Raw genomic sequence first — 21,824 nt, forward strand, 5'->3', positions numbered from 1 at the left:
TAGCCCAAAATCTGTATAGATTGCACACTTCAGCTTTACAGACACTGGGAAGCTGGGTCAAACTAATGCACTTCCTTTTCTGGCAAAGCACAGTTTTTTTCACATCTGTCAGCAGCCACAATGTCCAAAGGCAGCAATGACCTTCTCCAAGAGAGAGTCTATAATCTTGCTAAAATGAGTATCCTCCAGATTATGCTGAAGCACATTGCAGAGGTGACAGAAAACCACAGGCCTGAAAAGTTATGACTGGAAAATTATAACAAATTTATACATTTTCCATATATCAAATCTAATTATTGGAGGGGTCATCTTATAAGCAGGGTTGTCTTGTAGTTGAGTAAATATGATAGCATGTGCAAGGAACTACCTGCAAATTCAGCATAAACAAACAAGGAAGGAGGAAGGAAAAACTATTCACTTGAATATATAATAAACAACTTACCTGTTTTGAAAATCTGTAAGTTCGTTGTTAATTTTTTCAATGTCTAAGTCACTCCAAAGTATTTCATAGTATCCATTAATTTTATCAATAACTGAATTGTAGAGACCATAAAGTTTCTGAAGCAATGTAAGATCACGTCTTATTTTTTGCAATTCTGGATATTCTGTTTCAAATTTTAAGAGAGGCAAGTTGTGATTATTGATTAGGTATCAAAATAGTTATGTAAATTATAATCCATTCTAAAATGAAGATTTAATAAACACACACATCAGTTTTTGCCACTTAAACTGAGTAGCATCTTACTCCTCACATAGTCCCTTAAACAGTCACCATGAGACATACTGGCCTATAGTATAGTAATACTTTAGCTTTCAGTCAACATATGACTACTTATTTATATAGTAAATATGACCATATTATGTGGGTAATACTCACCCCTATTTCTATTTCATCCACTAGCCATCTAGGACTAACTCCTATTTCACTTTGTGTGTTTAAATGGCATGTAGACAGATATGCAACTATTGTTTCTGGCATCTAGGCATAGTTTGCAATTCAATTGCATGCCCAAATATGCTTAGCAAAATAGAATTACCTCAGTAGACAGGTAAGGTTGGTAAGTCCCACAGTAGTAGTTGTTAGCAAGCATTAGCAAGCCTTCTTACCTTTTGGTCCAGTAGCTTAGTAGATAGAGCTCTTGCCTAGGGAGCAGAACTGGTTTTCAGACCCCTTCATTAAGTGTGAGATTGAACTTGTATTTCCTACTTTCCAGCATCAAGGGGAGGAAGGTGGGGATCTAGGCCAAGGCTGTCCATCTGGCAGTCCAGAGGCCACAAGCAAACTGTAAGGGGTCAATGTGTGGCCCAGGGCTCCTATCTGGCTGCTGCTACCACCAGGGTCTCTAGGCTCTTCTTCCCTCTCTCAGCTTTTGCTTTTTCCCTCAGCACCAGGAGAATCTGTGGAGCAGGGCAGCAAGGGAGCTAAGTTTGGAGCTACCCGTGTGCATAGTGAGGGTGGGGGGGCACCACCTGCATATGTGATACAATTGCCACCCACATGTGGTGCAGTAGGAGGGAGCACGCAGTCTGGGGGGCCATAGCTTGCACTACATGGCAGACAGCCCCTGGTCACTAAGAAGTTGGACACCCCTAGGCTAGGCACTACGCATACTGCCCTCAAGCTTTCCTCTTGAGGTTAGTTCCCTGGGCAGTCAAGAAAGGGAGAAATACTGGACTAGGGAAAACAAGTCAAAAGGCTGGTGGCTCAGTGAAATGGGGGCAGTCATGCAAGGGAGGTGGCTCTGGGTTTTAACACCGGCCACTGCTCATGATGGGGCAGGAACTTCTCCAGTGCCTCATCCATTTACTGAATAGATTGAAGTTTATTAGTAGATGTTTAGGATTGTGAATCCAAAAAGATGACAAAGCCAGTAGGGAAATACAAATCACTGGAGTAAGGAAGTAACATTAGAGGGATGGGGATGGGGAAGGGAACACAACTAGGTTACAGAAAATACAATGTTAGCCAAATAAGCCCGGAGGTGGGGGGGTGGCGTAGTAAATGCATTTAGATGCCTCTAGAGACACATCCACAGTGATGCAGGTAGTGCATAGCTCTCCATTTACTCCAATGGGGAATTTTAACCTGTGGTAACATACATTCAGGTACTTGGGATTCTACTTAACGTTCCGCATATACATAGATTCATAGATGTTAGGGTCGGAAGGGACCTCAATAGATCATCGAGTCTGACCCCCTGCATAGGCAGGAAAGAGTGCTGGGTTCAGATGACCCCAGCCAGATGCCTATCTAACCTTCTCTTGAAGACCCCCAGGGTACGGGAGAGCGCCACCTCCCTTGGGAGCCCATTCCAGATTTTGGCTACTCTAACTGTGAAGAAGTTTTTCCTAATGTCCAGTCTAAATCTGCTCTCTCCTAGCTTATGGCCATTATTTCTTGTGACCCCCAGGGACGCCTTGGTGAGTAGAGCCTCACCAATTCCCTTCTGCACCCCCATGATAAATTTATAGGCAGCCACAAGGTCGCCTCTCAACCTTCTCTTGCGGAGGCTGAAGAGGTCCAGGTGCCCTATAATCTCCTCATAGGGCTTGGCCTGCAAGCCCTTAACCATATGAGTAGCCCTTCTCTGGACCCTCTCCAGGTTATCCACATCCCTCTTGAAGTGCAGCGCCCAAAACTGTACGCAGTATTCCAACTGCGGTCTGACCAGTGCCCAATACAGGGGAAGCATAACCTCCTTGGTTCTGTTTGTCATGCATCTGCTGATGCACGATAAAGTGCAGTTAGCTTTTCTGATGACTTCGTCACACTGATGACTCATGTTCATCTTGGCATCCACTAGGACTCCAAGATCCCTTTCCACTTCCGTGCTACCAAGCAGGTCATTTCCTAGGCAGTAGGTGTGCTGGACATTTTTCCTCCCTAGGTGTAGCACTCTGCATTTCTCCTTGTTGAATTGCATTCTATTGTTTTCTGCTCATTTGTCCAACCTGTCCAGGTCTGCCTGTAGTTGTTCTCTGCCCTCCGGTGTGTCCACTTCTCCCCACAGTTTTGTATCATCCGCAAACTTGGACAGAGTACACTTCAATCCCTCGCCCAAGTCACTGATGAAGACATTGAAGAGTATCGGTCCAAGGACCGAGCCCTGTGGGATCCCACTGCCCACGTCCTTCCAGGTCGATACCGACCAATCCGCTATCACTCTCTGGGTACGACCCTCTAGGCAATCTGCCACCCACCGGACTGTGTAATCACCCATGTCACAGCCTTAACTTGTTCACCAGTATGGGGTGGGACACTGTATCGAAGGCCTTCCTGAAGTCTAAGTAAATGATGTCAACCCCTACTCCTGCATCCAGATGTTTTGGTACCTGGTCATAAAAAGAGACTAGATTAGTCAGGCATGATCCACCTGCTACGATCCCATACTGGTTTCCCCTCAGCATAATTTTTCCTGCTGAGCTCTCGCATATATGAGCCGTAATAATCTTTTCAAAGACTTTGCCAAGGATGGAGGTGAGACTGACTGGCCTATTGTTGCCTGGATCCTCCTTCCTCCCCTTCTTGAAAATAGGGACCACACTGGCCCTTTTCCAGTCCTCTGGGACCTGGCCCGTGTGCCATGAGTGCTCAAATATTCCCGCCAGTGGCTGTGCAATGACATCAGCCAGTGCCTTCAGTACCCTCAGACGGAGCTCATCCGGGCCTGCTGACTTAATATGGCATATTCCATTTGCCCAGGACAGTGAGATATTTACACAGACAACATGGGGCTCCCCATCAATAGTCTAGTGGTTAAAGTATGTGCCCAGGATATAAGAGATCTGAGTTCTAGGTCCTTCTGTGTCTTGGAGAGTTTGAACCTACAGCAGTTATATCCCAGCAGGGTGCCCAAAAGCTATAGAGTAGGTGTAGCAGTGAGCACCTTCCACATCTTCTGAAAGCTGACCCATTGGACACCCAAGAAGGAAAGACTGATGGGGCTATAACAGAGAACCAGGGTGTTCCTGTTACTTTGATGGAGAGATTGCAGCAGAAAGGGCCCCAGACAGCTCAACAGGGATTAGCTGTGAGAAGGAAGGCAGCAAGGGAGCTGCTGCAACCTAGGCACAGTAAGCTGCCCATCAGGTAGAGAGGATAAACCTGTGGCCAGTCAGGAGAGCACCTGACTGGAAGAGGAGGAGCTCAGGGTCTATAAGCCTGAGTTTTTCAGGCAGAGGCATAGTGCAGCTTGGAACTATGTGTGGAAGAGAGCTTTTGCCAGCTCAGGCAGGCAAGGATCAGGTAACCCAGGGGTTCAGAGAGGTCCAAAGAATGGGGAGGAGGCTGCTGCAGAGGCATGGTGACTCAGGAGGAGCTTTGAGTGTTTTATTTCATAGATTTCATAGATTTCTAGGATCGGAAGGGACCTTGTAGATCATCAAGTCCGACCTCCTGCTCTAGGCAGGAAAAAATGCTGGGGTTAAACCAGGGGTGGGCAAAATATGTCCCATGGGCTGGATCCGGCCCACAAGGCCATTCTATCTGGCCTGCAGGGCCCCAAAAATTTTTAGAAAATAAATATTAAATCTGTCTTTGGTCTCTGTCAAAAATGGGAGGAACCAGGGACAGTAGGACCCAGGGGAAGCCCCAGCGGACTCCTGGAACAGAAGGGCCTGCCCGGCCCCACCCCCTCAGCTGGAAGCCCCAGCAGGGGCTTCTGGCCTGGAAACATGTGGCTGCATGGAGCCGGAACCTCGGGTAAGGTGGGGGGTGGGGAGGGCAGGGGAGGGGAGGAGCCCAGGGAAAAGCAGCTTGGGGAAAAGCTGAGCCTGGGGAAAAGTGGCCCCTCCCCTGCCCCGTGGCCGGTGCTCCCTGCTGCAGCCGCTTGCAGCCTGTGTGGGGCTGTCCTGAGCAGGCACAGGCAGCCCCACGTGGGTTGCAAGCGGCTGCAGTGTGAGGCACCGGCCATGGGGCTGCTTTTCCCGTGCTCAGCACCAGCTTGTAACCCGCCCCCACTGCCAGCTTGGGCCCTGCGCTGGCTCCGGGCTCACCTGTCGGGGCTGTGCCACAGAGGCAGCAGCTGCGGCCCCCCCTGCTTGCCAGTAGTGACAAAAGATAGGCCTCCGTCAGAAGTAGTTTTACTGTCTATATTACAAAAACAAACTCCAGAAGAATACGCTGTTGAAGGCATCTCATAACAACCCAACATTTATGGACAAAGCTACTAGAAAGACAGCAATCCCATTAATTCCTGACTAATATAATTTTGCAGTGGTATTGAATTCCAGCTGTGGCATTTTTACCTGTGACAGAAAGACCAAATAATTCCTCCCCACCAGAAAAAGTGATGTACTTCCTCCATAGTTCATCAAACTTGGCTTGGAAGATTTGTAATCTGTCGCTTGCTTCCTGTGGCGGAAGGTTTTCCACACCAGGGCCACTGTGAAAACCAAAACATACATATCTGAGGTACAGACATCAGTTTTCCCAAGAAAGTGCAACAGAACAATTGTTTTAATGGAAAATTCCCCTGCTCTGAACACTACAAAATACTTCTAAAATATTTTTTCCCAAGGATTAACTTTTATGCCTTAACATCAGATGCCTTGTCCTTCTTGAGTCAAAACTATATTGTGGTGAAAACATTCATTATGGTATCTAGCATATTGTGTTACTACAAACTCACAAAATCTAATATTTTATTTTTCTTCATCATTTCACATTATTTTTTATTGTTTTAAAAATATACTGTAATAAAAGTCCCACTTCTAGTAAAAATGGGGAGAGACAGCAAACATAACTCAGAAAAAAAGACTGCAACAATTGGTAAAGGAAACAAAATTGAGCAATTAAAATATGGGTTTACTAATTTTAGACCTAAATTAAAATCTGCATGCATACATGGCTCAGTGCACCGAGAAGCATGTTCCAGAGGGCTTTATGCTTTAACTTCGAAAGAGCTACTCATAAACTTCAAATTAAGATTTGTAATCTGTTACTTGCTTCCTTTGAAGGAAGGTTTTCAAGACCAGGGCTACTCCAGAAATCAAAACATACATATCTAAAGTACAGGTATCAGGTTTCATTTGGATTCAGTTCCTTAAAAAGTATTTTTTTGAGATTATGTTGGCTGATTCTTCTTTTTTTCCAAACTTAATAACATTTTTGCAATTTCATATGTGAACCCTATACTGAAATTACTGTTATAAGAAATGAATCTTTGACAATGGTTATCTAACTGTGTTTTAATGGTCATACATATTGAGATTTTTTCCCCCTCAAACTGCATATTTTTTCCACATGGAGCTTGACTTTTGCAATTCTTTATTTGTTTCCTGAAACATCTGTATAGCACTTGAGAACTGTCACCAGTATACTTTGTACTGCATCATAAGTCACTCACTTATCATCATAGTCTTTGTAAAATTCCACAGTATCCACCTGGAACTTTTTAACACCATCCAGTAAATCTTTTTTCATGGCTGGTTGTGCTTTAAGTAATAAGTCCTGAGTTCTTAGTGCCTGCCATGCACAAATACATGCATAAAAGTGAAAAAAATTGGAAGATTTTAAATAAGCAAATATTTAAAATAAATTAGCTCTTTTCCAATAATTTGACACAAAAATACTGATAAGAATAAGAACAACTCCCATTTAAAATTTGAGAAGTGTTAAAGATACAGTACCTGAGTATTTAGGCTTTTCCATGAATAAGATAACCCATCAACTCTCTCTGTGTTTCCATCTTGAAAGAGCAGATCATATTTATGTAACAGAGAGTAAGATTCTTCTATAGGTCCAATTGTTATATCTATTTTTATCTCAACTTCACGAATTTCCTTTAGTGCTTCCATTGCGCTGCGCACATCATCAAGATCATTGATTGGCCTGATTAATTGCTTGCTGAGATTGTCAATGAATGCATAAATTTCATCCATGTCTACGGCAGATTTTTTATTTAAAGCTAATCCAAATGTTCTCTGTCTCAAACGACATTCCTGAATTAAGGCCATTTTCAAAGATTCTGTTGCAAAATCCACTGATTCCAATACACAATGATTTGGCAATTCTCTAATTTGGATTTCTAATAGCTAAAAATAAAAACAAATATCATCCTTACCGCACTACAAATTTTCTCCGTACAGCAGAGATGTTTAAGGTAGTACTTACAGAAAAGTAACTAAGCTGAGTGTGGAATTCAGACATCACTGGATTTGTTTCTAGAAACTCTTTTACTTTTTCTTCTGGCTCCTACATAAAATGGAGATTTTTTGGTTATTATTTAACATTTCAATTATAGTAGCTTCCAGAGCTCCTAACTGTGCTAGGTGCTATGTTAACACGTATGAAGATATGTTCCATGTCTCAAAGGGCTTAAGATCTAATTTAAATTTTATAAATTATTTGACGTAACTTACTTTTCTTTTTCTTGTCCTTTTCCTATTCCCTGTGTGAAGCACTTTTTTGTATCTATGCAAAGAAACTGATAAAAATAAGAATGCCTGCCACCACTCCAAATGTGTCAATTGAGTCAGCCAGTCAGCAATTAAGCTGCTAAACTTGCACTGGGAATAATTACTTCCCTTCCTTTTCCGTTCATCCTTTGCAAAATGACTAAAATCCGCCAACAGCAAGGGTATCATTTTGCAGTTGAAGAAACTATATCCAGTCACCTGTCAACGACTAACAGCTCAACAGCCTCCTTTCTTCTTGTATGTTTTACCTATACTTTATGACTACTAATACAGATTTGGGGCATATTTGAGTCTTAATCATTTTGTTGCACACATGTGGAAAAGATGCCATCAATTCATTTTATAGGAAAAAGCATTAGTATGCTGTTTTTTCTTTTAATGAGGCTGTTTCCCATGTTCTGCACAAAAGGTTGAAGTTTCTCTGTGAACTTCAGCCTCAGGGATTTCTTTGGTTCTTTCTAGATTTACTTTTAGCCAACTAATTTTCATCTAAGTGCTAATCTGTTGCTGGCCTTGTGAGGTTTGTGTGATGACACTGATCGCAGATGCTAAGAGGGAGACAGAATGGTGTGTCATCAAAGTATCACTGATGACGAAGACCACAGCTGAGCCACTGAAGAGAGACAGTACTGATGCTCGAAGATCTCCATATACTATTTTTTGTGGATAAGAAGCAGCTGTCAAGAAACTTTGGCGTTTTCTCCATATCAAGCCTCGGTCTAAAAGTATGATTGCAAAGAATCCAGAACGTCAGCAGATGCTAGATATAGCTGGAGATGGATTGTCACTATTCTGTGATATGAATGTTGCTTCATTTTCTGTGAAGGCTGGAAACAGTCAGTAGATGGCGTGCTTCATGCTCAATCTCGAAGATCAGGCTGACAATAACATTTTTTGGTAGGTAGGGTTGGTAGTTTATCTTTCCTGCTTAAGATGTCACTACTTAATATTACTCTGCACTGGACTGCACTAGTCAGAAGGTGCAAAGATCTACATCATAAGTCACTGTGAGATCTAGTCTATCTGTAATATGAAAAATAAACCAATTGTTCCTAGAAAATGTTTACAAGGAGAAGATGCACAGGACAGGCAAAATCATGTAATTTCTAAAGGACACAAGTTCTATCAACAGAACTAAAAGAAGCTTCATCAGTAAAAAAATAAATTTTCAATAAAGTGATAAAGTGTATTTAATAGGTAGCTAACCTGATTCCAGATGTTTGAGAATTTACTAAAACTCTTCAAAATTTTCGCAGCATCATTCTTAAGAGATGAAATTATCGTGCTAAGCTGGATTATTACTTTGTTTATATCTTTGTGTTCACTGATCTGTTTGTCCAAAGGTTTCAGTGCTACCATCTTTGTCAGTTTGCTCTCATCCCCAAGCTCTATGGCAGCAGCCTGTTCAATCTGATATAGAATAAGTAAGTCAATATGTCTGGCAGTTTTACCAGACATACTAAAATAAGAATGACTGAATTATAAGCACAATATCTCATTTATGAAGGTAGATAAAAACTGTAGACCAAAAAAATTATGAACCACCACCTCTCTCTGATTGGATCATTTTGATGGATTATAATTCTATTCTTAAAAGTGACTGCGTAAAAATGGCATTATGGGGTTCCACATTTATTATCTCTCAATGAAATGTTACTAGTTCTTTTTATCCCTGATTGCCAGCCGTAGGAATCCTGCCTTGAATCTGAGATGAAAATTTAGTTAATTCTTTCTTCAAATAAAAAGTGACATAGGTTGCACTGAGTGACCCTTTGAAACTAAGGGCATTTGTACACATGCATGTGCCACAGCGGTGGGCACTTTGAAAAGTGCCTGGTGCTGCAGCGCATGCAGTTGTATAAGCAGTAAAATGCATGTCAGTGCTGAGAAAATGGAGGCAGCACACTTTTGAACTAAAACACACTGGAGATGCTTTAGCTCAAAACTGCACCACTGCCATTTTTTGTACGCTGACATGCATTTTGCCACTTATACAACTGCACACAGTGCAGTGCAGTGCGTGTCAGCTCGTGTCCAAAGCACACTCAATTAATCAAGTCTGCTCTGACACGCCAGATCTCTAGAGTGTCTCTGCGCAAAAATGTATGTGTATAAATGCCCTTAGTTACCAAGTCTTTCCTGGTGATACACAAGGAGAAATTGAATCTCTGGGTTGTTTTAACTCTGCAAGACTAATAGCAGCAAAGAGTAGTAAAAATGTTACTTCTGTGACTGAAGGTTATCAGATATAATTCTAAAAGCCAATAAAGAAAAGATCTGACGAATACATTAACACAATTTTTAAGAGCCCCTTTTTTGAGCATATCAGCACTTTTAATACTAAAATAATAGGTAAAGGTAAACATCAAAGACTAGAAGTCAAATCTTAAAACATTGTTAATGTTCAAATTTAGGACCAGATTGTAAATGAAGCACATTTTCTTTCCCTTTCCTGATAGCGGAGCCAGCTTTTCCCCCCATTTGAAGGGCGCAGTGATCCAGGACATGTCTAAACTTTCGGGGTGGTGAATCCTGGCCAGGTCATTCCTGAACTTGTCATACCCACACATTCAGGCCAGTATGCTCCAAACCGAGACTTGTACCAGTAAGAATGCTTTGGGCTATCCCTCTTGGTCCCCTTTTGAGACCATAGTCTCTGGCACATTGAGAGTAGCTGTTGCGAGTGATCCAGGAGAGACCTAACAAGTTCATTCCAGGTTTGCTGGGTAAATACAGATGTAGTTTTTGCTTGAGAAGACAAATGCTGTTTTATTATACATAATTAACTAAGAAAACATAGATAATGTTTGTTTTCTTCTACAGTTTGTATTACCCATGATGCATAAGAATTATTTGTAAAAGGCAGATTGAAACTTATGTTGCTATTTAAATAAGGAAAATATTTTCAAGAAACATACTGACATAGCCTTATATTTAACTAATTATTTAAGGTAAAGAGTTCCCATAAATATATATTTCATCAAATTATTCTATGTACCTCACTAGGAAAAAAAGAAAAACTACAAGTCTAAATAAGAAATTTTTTTCAAGGGAATTTAGAAAATCTAGATCTTGAACATTTAAATTGTTTTAGACAATACTCTACCTGCTGCTGTCTATGATGCAAATGAGCAAACTTCCATAATGGTAAATCTCTGGCCATTGACAACATGATATTTACTGCTTTGTTTACAGCATTCTGAAAACAATAAAATGTTCACCATCAACATAAATAAAAGTCAGACCTAGCTAAAAAGTGTTTAATATCAAGGCTAAAAAACACATCTTTCACATTTTATATTTTTTTCTTTAGCCATGAATTATTCTACTAAGTGGCATATTACAGGGTACCCCAAATAATTCCTATACTTGTAAAAGAAAGAGGTGTCCCATAAAGTCCTATCTACACCAGAATAAGTTTAAACTAGTTTAAAAATTGTTTAATTTAACATGGATTAAACTACTACCTAATAATCCTAGCTTATCTTTTATCTGAAGATATTAAAGGACTTTTATAGCAATTTAGCCTTATAGGGGACTGTGATATAATTACTATATTATAACCAATTTTGAACACGAGTAAACAGAGGCAGTTAATATTAACGTAATCCCTTTTAACAATTGTGTTAAAATGCCCTTTTATATTTATCTGAACAGCTGAACATTCATCTCCAGCCGTGTAAATTATGGCATCATACAAACCTTTCTTTCTATAGTATTTTTAAACTACATTTCACTGTTGGCCTTCTTGCTGATAAGAAGGGATCCTGGTTTTCTCTGTTTAAAAATAGCAAATTCTCTGATAAAATGTCACAAAATCTCTGATTAAAAATATCAAAATCTGCTATTAAAATGAAACGCCACTATATATAAGCATTAACTGAACACAATGTTTTATTGATATATTTACCATTTTAAAGCAATTTGGTAAATTTGGTTTAATCGCTTTACTAAAAGTACCTATAAATATTGGTATTTGATTTTGGGTTTTTCATCACGGAAAATCTAAGAGGTCTTCTAAGATCACAAGAAAGCCCAGGGCTTCCAATGGCAGATTTAGCTGCCTGTACACAAATGCCAGGAGCTTCAGGAACAAACAGGAGGAACTGGCCCTTCTGCTAAGCAAAAATGTATACAATCTCATAGGGATAACAGAGACCTGCTGGGACTCCACATATGACTGACCACAGGTATTGATGGCTATATCTTGTACAGGAGGGATTGTGTTGCAAGAAAGGGCAGGGGTGTAGCTCTCTATGTGAAGGAGTAGTACACTTCCCTACAAGCAGAGATTGGCTCCCAACTGATTTGAGACTCTCTTGGTTATAATATGTGGAGAACATAATGAAGGGGATATAACTGTAGGAGTCTATTACTGACCTCCTAACCAGGAGGAAGAGCTTGACCACAAATTCTCTAGGGAACTGGAGAGGCTGCACACTGTCAGTGCATGATTGCTGTGGGTGACTTCAACCACCCTGACATCTCATGGGAAGAGCAAACTGCCAAATCTGATCGGTTGTGAAGCTTCCTCACTTGCACTTATGAGCTCTATTTTACTCAAGAAGTCTATAAGCTGACAAGAGGTAAGGCGCTACTGGATCTGGCGCTGGCCAAAGGGGAAGATTTAGTGAGTGACCTGAGGATCAAAGGGAAGCTTGGTGACCGTGATCATGAGTTGATCATTTTCTCTATCCATCACAAAGCTGGCAAATCTGTCAGCAATGCAGAAATCCTTGACTTTAGAAAAGCTGGCTTTCACAAGCTCAGGAGGTTGGTTGTTGAGTCCCGAGAGACCATGATCTGACAGGGAAGGGACTCCACAGTGTGTGGTCACTCCTTAAGGATGCGATCCTAAAAGCAAAAGGGAAGTCCATTCCAGCCTGTAGGAAAGGTAGCAAAAGGACTGGGAGACCCCTTGGCTCAACAGGGAACTCATGGACCTCCTGAACCAGAAAAGAGAAGCTTATAAAGGATGGAAGTTGGGAAATACCTCAAAGAAGGATTATACTGCACTGGCCCGCACCTGTAGGGAGCGGACCAGAAAAGCTAACGTTCAAACTGAACTCAAACTGGCTATGGGAATCAAGGACAATAAAAAGTCCTTCTTCAGATATGTGGGAAGTCAAAAAAAAACAAAGGCAACATTGGATCTTTGCTGAAGCAAATGGGGCAGCTGACAACTGACACACAGGAAAAAGCTGATCTCCTCAATGATTCCTTTACTTCAGTTTTGCATCAGCCCAAAGGGATAATTCTGCCTGACAGGATGCAGGATTACCAGGGTAAGGGTAATCATATGCCTATAATTGGTGAAGATCTTGTGAGGGAACACCTTGTAAAGCTGGACATCCACAAGTCAGCTGGTCTGGATGGAATGCAGCCAAGAGTGCTAAAAGAGTTGCCTGACATCATAGCATGCCAATGGTGAGGATATTTGAGAACTCATGGTGCTCAGGAGAGGTTCCAGAAGATTGGAAAATGGCCAATGTGGTGCCTATTTTCAAGAAAAGAAGGAAGAAAGATCCAGGGAACTACAGGACAATCAGTTTGACCTCAATCCCTGGAAAGATCTTGGAAAAGAAAATCAAAGAAACCATCAATCATCAACCCCCACTGTGGGTGGGGTTCCCAGTCCTGCTGCCCTCCCCTGGGGCCTCTGTAACCCAACGAGCAGGACCTGGCCCAACAGGGCAGAGCAGGACTGGGAGGCTCCTTGCTGCTACAAGACCCACGCTGCCCTGGCAACCTGTGTTTGTCTGGCAGGAGCGAGGGACACAACCCTGTGCTGGGTGGGCAGGAAGCACCTCACCACGGCAGCGCAGGGCTTGCAGTGGCAAGGAGCTTCCCCGCCTGGCCCTGCTGTGCCCTGCTGCACCGGGTCCCTCCCGCTAGTCTGTGGAGGCCCTGGGGCAGAGCAGCAGGGTGGGGAGCCTGAGCCCTGAAAATGCAAATATGTGGCAGTGATGGTCTCTGATCCTCACTGCCACACATTTACATTTTCACAGACCTACATTTTGCATATTGGCTTCTATTCCATCCAGGAGAACACAAAACAGCAGCAGACTCTCCCTATGCCTGAAGAAAGGTGTTTGTGCCCGAAAGCTTGCAAAGAAAATTTTTTCCAATTATTTAGTTGGTCTAATAAAAAATATCACATTTACTCAAAGAACCTTGTCTGGTGATATCCTTAGACCAACATGGCTACAACCAACACCCCCTAAAATTAAGCAACTGTTTAAGGGTACTAAGATACCTGTAGGCTTGCCTATGTCTATACCAACCATACAGCTGGTACAATAAAAAATATCCTCCAAAAGGATTCTTGCCTTTTGCAAGTGTTTAAATCATTCAGAGTTGGGCCTCAGAGGGCAGCAATATTTTTCATGTCTCTCAGTCGTATGGTAGTTACACTTATTTACAGCTGTTGTTGCAAACTGATATGCTCAGCAGATGCAACTAAAGCAACAACTGGAATGAGCAGGCTGAATAGGTGTTTACTGTTTGCACTGAATTTAACACTTTTGTCTTGTGCACACCTTGTGAAATATTTGCCTTGTTCAAATGGAGAATTATAGATAAAAGGCATAACCTCACCAGTATAAGTGCTGTTTTTATTGGCCATTGTAACAAGTTGGTTGTTGGATTCAGTTCTCTTCTCTCAAGATGTAACCTCATGTACCATTGATTTTTAAGTTTAGTCTTATTTTTCTCATTAGTATCATTATGTGTGATTTAAACAGACACACCTATTTTCAAGTAACTTATTTAAATTACTGTAATGTTCTTTTTTTCTGTTACCTGGATTTCATCAAGACTTGGTCTCAAGACAACATTTGGAATGGCCAACTGAATTTCAGCTTTGAATAATGGAACTCTTTGATCCTTTATCAATTTGGTTATCTGATATTTAGAGTTGGCAACATGTAAACGACGTTTTAGAGCTTCTAAAGAAATCTGGGTGCCTAAGTGAATATAACACGTATATGCAATTATTGTAGTGACCACAAACAGCTGAGAATTTTAAATTCTTATAAAAGCTTAAAATTAAGAATATTTAAAAATTAAAACCTACATTTGACTACAGAGTCAGTATTTTTCTGACAAAGTTGCCCCAGGAGATTATAATAGCTGCAAGACAGACATTCCTGGCAGCGTGTTTTTTGTTTCACATCAGGATGTTTGCAGGTAAACGTATCCTGAAGAGTCAAAGAGAAAGCAAAAAAATAAAAAAGTTTCCAAATAATTCCATTCATACATGAAGTACAGGCAGTTTTAACAGCTTATCAAATAAATCTTACTTGGTTACATTTTATGTCTTACCTGAAGACTACTTTTGACTTCTGGCTTCAACCTGTACTTAAGAATGTCTATCAGTTCATACACAGAATGTTCCACCTGCTGGCTTTGTCTACAAAGAACCATCAAGGATATCAGATTAAAATCATCAATGAAAGAACTAAAAAAGTCCAAAACCAGAGAAAACGTGTAAATGCTGTTTTTCAGAGGAACCTATAGTAAAAGCCTCTATGTGCAGATAAACAAATGTAAACTTTTCAGTTAGCTCCAACTGCTTGGGCATACTATAAAATGGAGATGTTAAATTATGCTATATCAGGCAGCCCATTTTGTACCTTGTAGTCTATATATCCAGTATAACTAGATCTCATGGCCATTTAAAAGAGGATTACTGGTATTTTTTCAGATGTGGTGAGCTAATGCTTTATCCAGCTAGAGTTATTGCGTTTCAGTGCAAAAAACCAAAAATAAGTATTACAGTTACAACGTAAAGATGCAACATACTGTAGGTAACACCTTAAGTTTTATTATAACTGAGATTAAAATGCTGAAGTATTCTGAACTTAATCAGTTACAGGCTAGAAACAGAAGTATTTGTGAAGCATGATCAGCTGTGCTGCAACATGTTGCAGCACAGCTGATCACACTGGAGAGACATCTACTGACTTACTGCTTGCAGACGCACCTGTGTTAGGGAGTGGAAGAATCTTCTGCAAGGGATTTTCCCACCATCCACCTACTGGCACAGCCAGGGGGCACTTGAAGAGGGGTCCCCCTCCCCTCCTCCACATTTTTAGGCAGATGTGGGGAAATCCCTCTGCAGGAGATGGGTGGCGGGGAGGACTTGCACTCCCCACTCCACACTTGCAGATGCTCAAGGGGAATTCTTCTACAAGGCTGAGTGGAGGAGAAAGAGATTTTCCCCATCGAGCCAGACCTTCATGTCTACTGAGCACAGAAGCATTTTTCCCCACTCAGCCAGACCCAGGGCACAGGCCTGCCTGAGCAGAAAAAGCAGCAGATAAATAGCGAGACATCCACCATCATGGGTGACTGGTGCCTCCCAAGTCTGGGGGGGGCACCAGCAGGGCACGACCTCTGTGATGCAGTGGAGCCAATTTCAGGGTGGGCACTACGAGTGCTCTCCATGCCCCCCTACCAGTTGAAGTGCTCACTGTTAGGGGGGCACCAGCACTGTCAGGGGCACACATGCCCCCCACTACGCATCACCTATGTCCTCCACAATAAAGTGGCTGAGTTTATTACCACCTTTTGTTGAGCCACTGATTTTCCTTCGATGTGGTGCAACCAAAAGTAATGGGCATCTTTACAGATGCACGTGTTGCACTGGTGGGCACTTTGAAAAGAAAGTGCCCGGCTGAGAAAATGGCAGCAGGGTGCTTTTGAACTAAAACACCACAGAGGTGGTTTAGGTCAAAAGCGCACCACAGCCATTTTCTGCACACTGATGCATAGTTCACTACTTATACAACTGCACATGGTGCAGTGCAGCTTGCTTCAGCTCACATGCAGAGCAGACTCAATTAATCAGTGAAGCAGCGGATCTCTAGCACGTCATGGGAAAAAAGTATGTGTATAAATGCCCAATGCGGTCCATATGCTCAGCATTTGTGCCGCCAAAAAAAAATGTACAGGTGGCACAAATGAAATGTAAGGTTACACCCATTTCTACCCATAGATTCCACAAACTATATGAGAGTTAAACCTACAGAGACAGAGTACCAGCCGCTGCAAAGGTAAGCTTTTGTGTCATCTCCAGGAAATCAGGTACTTCAATGGGTTCATCTTCAGGCAGAATTAAAAGAGGAGTTTTGGCCATATTCTGCAGAATTCTTTCAATTCTGCATTCCAGAGTGTCAGATGCTTCTTTGACTATATGGCCCACATCTTCAAGGGAATTATACACCTCCTTGATATCTAAACAACAAGAAAATAAAGACCATACAAAATATAGCACCATGTCTTTACTTTTTAAATATGTGACATGTTGGAATACAAAAGAGTTAGCTTTTCAGGCGTGAACTGAATTTAATAACGATTCTGTACTGAATTAAAGGCCTGAAACCAAAACTAGAATGTGAATCTTAAAACTATTTTAAAGAAAAAGAACAAACAAGTATGATGATTATGACTTGGGGAATAAACTGGCTGCCCAGGAAAAAATAAATTTGGTCACCCAGGAAAAAGTCCCATATACAATGTAAGGTTCTGAATGAAGTTCAGTATTCCATCATCACAATCAGCTTATAAATGCAATGTCTGGAATTTCTCAAATGAAGTTCTTAGTACATTAAATTATTAAATTTCTTCTTACAGATTTATGCTCTGATTTTTTTCTGGGAAGAGAACAGGTGAGCCCTCTACAGACATTATGCTTGCTGCTAAACCATCTTAGAGGACAAGGTCTTGAACAAAAAGAATGAATGCTCCTCTATCTCTTCAGCTTCTATTTACCTTTCCACCCCTACAAATCAGCCACAAGCAAGATGAGGACTGTACATTTTTTATACATTTTTTGTATTTGCATAATAAAGAGAAGCATAAATAAAATCACAGAAAGTTTAAACCTATTTTTAATGCAATAATGCACTCACCAATAGTAAAGGTATATCACACTATTGGCATACAGGGCATTTTTATGTGTGTTCCCGATGCAGCACTGGGGACTTCTAATTAGTGAGCCACACTTATTGAAAGTGCCTGCACATCAGGTACATTGGCAGTGCAGCACATCCCTGCGCTAAGAAAATGGTAGCAGGGCACTTTGAACTAAAGCACATTGAACACGTTTCATTTCAAAGCGTGCTGCTGCCATTTTCTCAGTATGCAGACGCACTGCACCACTGATACAGATGATGTATGAGGCTACCATAGCATGCCAATTTACGTGATCCAGCAGACTCGACTAATCGTCATCATTTTTCAGTGCAGGGATGCTAATACATGAGATGCTGGAGTCTGCTGGAGTGTGAGAATTACCATGTGCTGGTTCTCCAAGGTGCTGGAGCAGGCTCCCCACAGGTGTGTAAGTGCCCACAGTTGCCATAGTTTGTAAGTCATCATTTATCGGTACCTATGGCCCCTGATAGATGTTAAAGTAAATATGCAATAGGATCCAATGCAGGATCTCAACAATCATGCTTCCTACCATGCCACACATGCAAGGCAGGAGACATAATTACTGGATCCCATTGTGACATATCACCAGTGCAGGGGGAGCTGGATCTTGACAAACTTGTTACCGGTAGCCAACAGCTGCTGGGCTTCATTGGATCAGGTAAATAAGGTCAATAGGGCGTGTGTAGACAAAATGGGGGCCCTAAATTGAAGCAGTGGGTTTTAAAAAACACTGCTTCAATTTAGGGCCAATTAAACCCCCGTGTTGTGTGCACACCCTGCTGACTTACCTGCCTCTCTGGTGGGGAGAGGAAGGTGAGCTGCCAGCAGGCGGAGCAGTCCCTGGGCTGGGGGGGTGGGATTGATGTTTCCCTCCGCTGCAGCGGTGGCACCCCCAGGTGGCACCTGCCTGCATGCACCTGGCTCGGGCGGTCCCGGGGGGCGAGGGGCACCGCAGCCATAGAGGGAAGCACCAGACCCCTGCACAGCTCAGGTAGGCAGGCAAGCTCGGAGGGGGGGGGAGAGGATCAGGTATGGGCGGAACCTGCTTTCCCAGGCTGCTGCCAGGCTGCCTGCAAGGCTTCCTGCAGAACTGCGGAGCTGCACAGAGCCCAGTGCTTCGCTCTGCGGCTGTAGGGGCAGCAAACTAAAACTCCTCCTTGGAGTTTTAGTTTGCTGTGCCCCAAGTCATTTAAGGTGCATTATGCTGCCGAATTTCCTACAGCAGCTGGAATTAACGCGCAATACGCTGCCGAGGCGTGCAAACACCAACACCATTAAAGCGGTGCAAAAGCACTTAGCCCGCTTTAAGGTGTTGCGCACACACACCCCTCGTTTAGTCTACACATGGCCATAAGGTCTATATAAGTTAAGGACTGCCCGGCAGGTGGGGGGGCAGCAGCCATAATGAGAACTCTCAGAGAAGTTGGATCATCTGAAACTCTCTCTCTGTCTTGAAACTCGTGGTCAATGAACTGCTTGCCTCCAGAGGAAATCTCCATCTGCCTCTGGATGATACTTGTGTGTAAGCTACTTGAAATCTAACTAGATATACAGCTTGCAGTAACTCTGATATGAGATCAAAGGCTACCATGCCACTGTTTGCTCTAAGTGATTTCTCTGATATCGCTCTACCCTGTACCCTATTCCAAACCTACTCCTTGTAACCAATAAGGTTCTTCTTTGTACCTAGCATAGGAGACTCATTTGGTCTAGATTATGCCTTGGGGACCCCTTGGTTCGGCTGACTAAGGGAGACCACTATTTGTGCTTCAGTCTGAGGGAAGCACCCCAAGTTCTTGTAGTGGGTCAAGTACTCTCAAGGACCACTAGGCCTGTGTTTCCCAGAGGGTGAAGGTCCAAGATCAGTCCAGACTCTGGGTGCTTGCAATGTTACCCCCAGGCTTGCAGGTATGCTCCAGGAAGTGGTCTGGCTGGATGTGAGGCACCCCCAGGGAGGCACTCGGAGCCTGGAAGGTGGTTGGACACAGTGAGGCAGGTGGCTCAATGCAGGAGCACCCCCTACTGACCCGCCACAGTCATCATAATTGAAAAAAAGGACAAATGAGCTACTCAATATGTTAAACAGCATGCATTTAAATTAAGCAATCCTACATGCACTTTTTCCTGAGTTCCCAAGTTAACCCAGGATGCATCCAATATAAAGGATTCTACCTAACTAGTTTTCTGATATTCTAAATTTGTATGGGGACTTAAATTGAACATGGTTGTGTTCGTGCCAGGGGGGAGGAGTCTCGTTTCAAACGAGCTTTAGTTAAAGCATACCCACTGCTATTTTTCAGTGTGGGGGTGCTAGTACACGAGACACTGGAGTCTGCTGGAGAGCAATAATTACCACACACCAGCAGCCTCGATTAATCGAACCTGCTCCGACACACTATAATTACAACACATTGGAGCAGCCTCTTTGCATATGAATAGGCACCTATTCTGCAGAGAGCTAGATTCAAATCCCAGTTTTCTCATAGATTGCAACAATTTGCTTAATCTGCACCTCATGTCTCTATCTCCAAAAGGAAGACACTGATTTTTGCCTGCTTTACAGAAGTATCTTGAGGCTTAACTCTTTAATGTGCTCAAATGTGACAGGTATCATGCAGTATAAAAGGGAAATGCTCCTTTATCCAGAAATACTAATTTGTGCAACACTTGAAGATTCCAGACTTTAAAATCCACTTATTGTATTTACCTGAATCCAGAAGAACTGAATTTAAGATGACTCTCCACTAATTAGATTTTAGATATGGAAAATTTACAAATTTGTTATATTCTTCTATGTCTAGAACCTAACTTTTGGAGGGTCAGCTTAAAATTTGTGACCCCTCTCACTGCTGGGGGCAGGCAGGAAGGGGACCCAGTGGTCTGCTCACCTGGTGGCTGTATGCCCCACACATGGCACCTGGGTGATGTCCATAGCCCCTGCCCCCCTGCTGACTGCCTCCCCAATTGCACTCCTTCTGCCTGCTCCCCCAACACCTGCCCCCCCACAGTGCCTGCATCCCTGGCACCTGCTCTACCCCACAACTTGCCTCCTTTCCTGCCTGCCCCCTTGCTGCCTGCCTCTCTCCACAGACCCCTCCTGAATTGCTCCCCCACTCGAGCTGGAATGGGAAGATAAGCAGCGGAGGGGAAGCAAAGGTTGGTGGGAGCAGAGGCTGAAGGGGGCAGGTAGAGAGTGGGGGAAGCACCTGTGGCTGCAACCTTGACTCCACATTTGGGGTTGGAGTTGGAGCTACAGCTATCACCCTTGCTTGCACTCAAATCTAAGATGATAGGCTCCCCCTCCCCCCACAGCTGAATACAGAAAAAAACACATTTTAGATTTGAGTAAAAATGCTAAATCAATAGAAGTTCACTGCACTCCACACTTACCAAAAGAAAATCAGCTTGCAGGATTAGGCCTTTAATTAGCTGGCAAGGGGTGCTACTGAATAGTAGGGCTGTGCGAAGCTTCAGGAGCCAATTCAATTTGGAGGAGATTCGGCCCAATTTGGCAGCTGAATCTCCGAAACTGAATCAAATCAGGAGACCCACTAAAAGGTCCAAATCAAATCGGAAACCTCTGAATTGATTCAGAGATTTCAGGCCAATTCAGAGATTCAACCATAGACTAAAAAGGCAGCAGTCCTTGACCATGCTGGACACAGCTGCCTCCAGCTGGCAAGTCTGTTGGGGTTGGGCGGAGGGAGAAGGGAAGGAGCATGGGAGAGGATAAATCAATGCCCCCACAGAGAGGGTGGGCTGGGCCAGGCTGCACTCCAGATGGGTGGCAGAAGGTGCTGGGAGTGGGGGCTCTGCCCTGCTGCCGCTTGTCCAGCCAGGGCGGGGAGGGTGCAAGATGTGGGCACAGCAGTGCTGGGCGTGTGGGCTACGCTCTTCTGCTGCTTGCCCAGCCGGGGCAGAGGGGACGCAATATAGGCATGGCTCACTCCGGGTGGAAGACGCTGGGAGTGGGGGCTATGCCCTCCCACCACTCACCCAGCTGGGGTGGGAAGGCACAAGACAGTGCCACTGTGCTGCCTCAGACAAGCAGTGCGCAGCAGCGGAAGCCACTCCAGCCTCCCTGTGCCTCCCGGACAAGCCACGGCTTTACCCTGCTGCACCCAGCTGGGCGAGCAGCGGGAGGGCATGGGGGCGGCACGTGGACCCAGATCGGGAAAGGCCTGGCAGCAGGGGATATAGGGAAGTTGCCACTGCCTCCATTGCCGCATCCCTATGAGCAGGAACATGCGAGTTGAAGCACCTCAAAGCCTTTCGAGCAGCTGCAAAATACACACAGTGCATGTGAATCCAGTGTGGCAGCAAAACTAGATACTGGGAATAGATACTGGGAAATCCCAGTATCTAGAAAAAACACAGAAAAAATGAGGCTGCAGCATGAGCAGCCCCAAACTGGAGCCTGGCTGGTCACAGCCATGCTCCAGTTGTTGGCCAGGTTCCAAGTGGTT

The 21,824-nt window shown here is 43.3% G+C and overlaps 1 protein-coding gene across 1 annotated transcript in view; it reads right to left on the bottom strand.

Moving 5' to 3' along the window:
- LOC102562817 (dynein axonemal heavy chain 5) overlaps positions 1 to 21,824 on the bottom strand; it is a 257,486-nt gene that overhangs the window by 196,389 nt on the left and 39,273 nt on the right. Inside the window, exons 19-29 of the mRNA XM_059723533.1 lie at positions 16,449 to 16,656; positions 14,743 to 14,830; positions 14,495 to 14,618; positions 14,221 to 14,384; positions 10,526 to 10,618; positions 8,626 to 8,829; positions 7,115 to 7,195; positions 6,631 to 7,035; positions 6,348 to 6,466; positions 5,248 to 5,384; positions 443 to 605 (exon numbers count right to left, since the gene is read on the bottom strand). Of these exons, the coding sequence (XP_059579516.1) occupies positions 443 to 605; positions 5,248 to 5,384; positions 6,348 to 6,466; positions 6,631 to 7,035; positions 7,115 to 7,195; positions 8,626 to 8,829; positions 10,526 to 10,618; positions 14,221 to 14,384; positions 14,495 to 14,618; positions 14,743 to 14,830; positions 16,449 to 16,656 (1,786 nt within the window). The remainder of the gene's footprint in view (positions 1 to 442; positions 606 to 5,247; positions 5,385 to 6,347; positions 6,467 to 6,630; positions 7,036 to 7,114; positions 7,196 to 8,625; positions 8,830 to 10,525; positions 10,619 to 14,220; positions 14,385 to 14,494; positions 14,619 to 14,742; positions 14,831 to 16,448; positions 16,657 to 21,824) is intronic.

The sequence above is a fragment of the Alligator mississippiensis genome, chromosome 3, assembly GCF_030867095.1.
Source record: "Alligator mississippiensis isolate rAllMis1 chromosome 3, rAllMis1, whole genome shotgun sequence".
Taxonomy (NCBI): domain Eukaryota; kingdom Metazoa; phylum Chordata; order Crocodylia; family Alligatoridae; genus Alligator; species Alligator mississippiensis.